The sequence below is a fragment of the Trachymyrmex cornetzi genome, unplaced genomic scaffold (assembly GCF_001594075.2).
Source record: "Trachymyrmex cornetzi isolate Tcor2-1 unplaced genomic scaffold, Tcor1.1 scaffold1591, whole genome shotgun sequence".
NCBI lineage: Eukaryota > Metazoa > Arthropoda > Insecta > Hymenoptera > Formicidae > Trachymyrmex > Trachymyrmex cornetzi.
This window is the reverse complement of record NW_017296192.1, coordinates 25257-28546: the sequence shown is the minus strand read 5'-3', so window position 1 is coordinate 28546 and position 3290 is coordinate 25257. Positions and strand designations below refer to the sequence as shown.

Below are 3290 nucleotides of genomic sequence, written 5' to 3'. Positions count from 1 at the left end.
TCTCTCTCTCTCTCTCTCTCTCCCTCATTTATACAGGGCTGGGTATGAAATACTTTTATTCTAATCACAATATTTGTAATATTATTGTACGGATGTGAAATATAAAATATAATTATCTTACGAATACTGTTTTTCAAATAAAAGTTTTTCATATACATGCCCAGCCTTGTACATTTATTATTTATCGCATCTTTTACATACTTATCTTCCAGATTGTTAGTGGCGATATTCAAGGAGTCAGTCAGGCATCAGTGTCGCGTATTGTTACAAGAGTGTCAAAAATTATAGCTTCACATTTAGGGCAGTACATCACGTTCTCCACACAAGAGCGCCGAAGACAATATATGAATCAATTTTACGAGATAGCCAATTTTCCTTCTGTAATAGGATGTATTGACTGTACACACATACGCATTGCTAATCCTGGAGAACACAATGGAGAAATATTTCGGAACCGAAAAGGATGGTTCTCTTTCAATGTACAGGTATATTTTTCAATTTACGTATTTATAATAGTTTGCATAAGAATACGAAAATAATAGGCTTGTCTTTTTTAACTTCTTGCACTGTTTATTTTGTCTCTTTTTTTTCCAACGTGGAAAGAAAAAGACAAAAAGATGAATTGTCTGTGTATAATAAGTCTGGAAAAAGAAACAGACTTAATGAACCACTTGAGACTTATTTGCCGTTATAGGTTGTGTCTGGACCAAATCGAGAAATCCTAGATATAGTTGTGAGACATCCTGGTTCTGCACATGATGCCTTGATATTTGATCGAAGTGGTGTGCGATGTCGTTTTGAATTAGGACATCTCGATAGTATTTTATTAGGAGACAGCAGATATGCGTGCCGCAGATATTTACTCACTCCTGTATTAAGGCCTCAAAGTGATGCAGAACTCAGATACAACACTGCACATAAGCGGACCAGAGTCACTATTGAACAACTGTTCGGAATGTGGAAGCGCCGCTTTCCATGTTTATATTACAGTTTAAGAACTAAACTAAGCACATCCGTTGCAATTATATGTGCGACTGCTGTTTTACATAATATATGTATTCAACATAAACTTGATGAAATTCCAGAACAGGACGTATACGACGATGTATTTGAGGCTATTTACAATCATGAAGAAGATGGTATTGGACTTGCTCATAGAACTGCCTTTACAACAAGACATTTTTCATAGAAAATATTGCTAAGAAATAAATCTTTTCGTAAATATATTGAGTAACTTAATTTTATTAATATCAATCATTTTATAAAAGTAAACAATTTTGTTATTGTTCCAAAACATGCAAATAAAATTAATAAATTTTTTGAACATATTTAAGTGATAAAGGAACTCATACCATATACTCAATCTACTTATTAGACTTAATAATATAATTTAAATCATTTAGTACACATAACTCTTTGGTAACATATGAAAGCTTAATTAAATATCACAAGATTACTCTGTAATCACAGTTCCCTCAGATTGCAGTTGGACTGTCTCTTCTGTTAAGGAAAGTTTCAGCAATGTAATTTTCAATTCAGCATCTGCAACCTTCAATTTTATAGCATACAGTTCCCGTTGCTGTTCAATACCTTCACGAAGTTTTATCAACCGTAACTCTTTTTCGTCACGTATATTTTTAAGTTCATTGCCTACATCAGGCTGAAAAGCTACTTTAGAATTGTTGACGTTTCTGCTTATATTTACTATATCATTTGAATTAGATTTTATTATCTTCGTGTTGATGAGTTTTGAAGTATCAAATTTTTTAGGCACATCAGGCACGGCATCATCCTCATCATCACTTATAATTATTTGCCTTTTCCCTGAATCACTTTTTATATTATCTAAAAACAAAAAACAAGAAAATTACTCAAAATATTGGTTCAAGTAAAGAAAAATATCTATTAAATCTTTATAATGAACATACATACATTCTTTTTTGAATTCAGCGGTACTGTCATATGGACACCATACTTCAAGATCCAAGTTTGGAGTTGCGGCATCCATAGCATCCATGACTGGATCATTAGGTATCGTTACTGGACAACCTCCACCCGTCATAAGACGCTGAGCCTTTATTGTGGTGTTTCTTTTTTCTGAAATAATGAATTAATATAATTATGATAACAACATGAAATATAAGTATAACTGTAATTACAAATATATGCACATTGATATTTTACAAAAACATATACTACATACTCATTATTATTAATGTTAATAATAAAATAAGATAGATATTAATACATGAGATAAGTACTTCTGCTTCATGTTATCCCAGCATTTTTTAAGCTGTTTGCTAGTACGGGGTATACAGCCTTCACTGCAGTATTTTTTAACAATTCTTTCCCAAGCTTCAGTTTTAGCTTTCAAATCTGTTGCTCCTGTTCTTTTATTTTCTATTACATCTTTTTCTTCAGATACTAGTTGAACAAGGAGCATCCGCTTCTTTTCGGTATAATGAATATTTTTAGATTCACTTTCCATAATTGCACTTATTCACCTTCCAAAATTGCATTTAATAAGTAAATAGGTTATATTTTTTCGCGCTTTCTGATGAAGAAGTGGCATATAAATCGTAAGTTACTAAAAGTTCCTAGAAAACAGGTTCCTTCTACAAGGAAACCTTAAGATCTCTTCATGAAACAAGGAAGTCTTGATAAAATAAGGATTCCTTCAATAAGGCTTCCTTAGTCCTCAAGATGAGGAAGGACTATGAATACGGGTATAGGTACCAAGGTAAGGACACTCCCTCTTGTAAAAAGTTAAGACGTATTTCTGCGCCATCTGGGCGAATAGACCAAGTTTTGGAAACTAAACGGCAGGATTCTCCTACTCTCGCTCGATCGAATCGGTCAAATCGGTCTAATTTAGATTTGAGCCGTTCACAGATCAAAGTGATTAATTCCACTTTTTGAATTTTTTTTAAATTTTAGTGTCCAAGGACTCTTTATTGATGCTTTAGTATTAAAATTAAAAAAAAATTCAATAAGAAATTAATCACTTTGACCTGTGAATGGCTCAAAAGTGGAATATTCTCTTTCCAGTAATTTTATGCAGTTACACATTTTTGAATAAATAAAGAAAAATTGCAAATAAGATAATTTATTCATTTATTAATTAAGGTTATATAAAAATAACTTTTTACATGTTTTATACCTATATCTAGCGAGAAATGATGATAGAATCGACATCGAATCGACGTCGATTTGATGATTTCGACGTCAATTTGACATTGATTCGATGTCGATTCCATTATCATTTCTCGCTGGATATGGTTTACACACTT

At 32.2% G+C, this 3290-nt stretch overlaps 1 protein-coding gene across 1 annotated transcript; it reads right to left on the bottom strand.

The window, feature by feature from the left end:
* Positions 1–1420: 1420 nt before the first annotated feature.
* Positions 1421–2719, bottom strand: LOC108758543 (uncharacterized). The gene is made up of 3 exons (XM_018503546.1): positions 2262–2719; positions 1933–2090; positions 1421–1845 (listed from the first exon to the last, which is right to left on the bottom strand). Exons 1-3 carry the CDS (start codon positions 2486–2488, stop codon positions 1454–1456), a joined length of 777 nt encoding a protein of 258 aa, XP_018359048.1. The 5' UTR covers positions 2489–2719; the 3' UTR covers positions 1421–1453.
* Between the last annotated feature and the right edge of the window lie 571 nt (positions 2720–3290).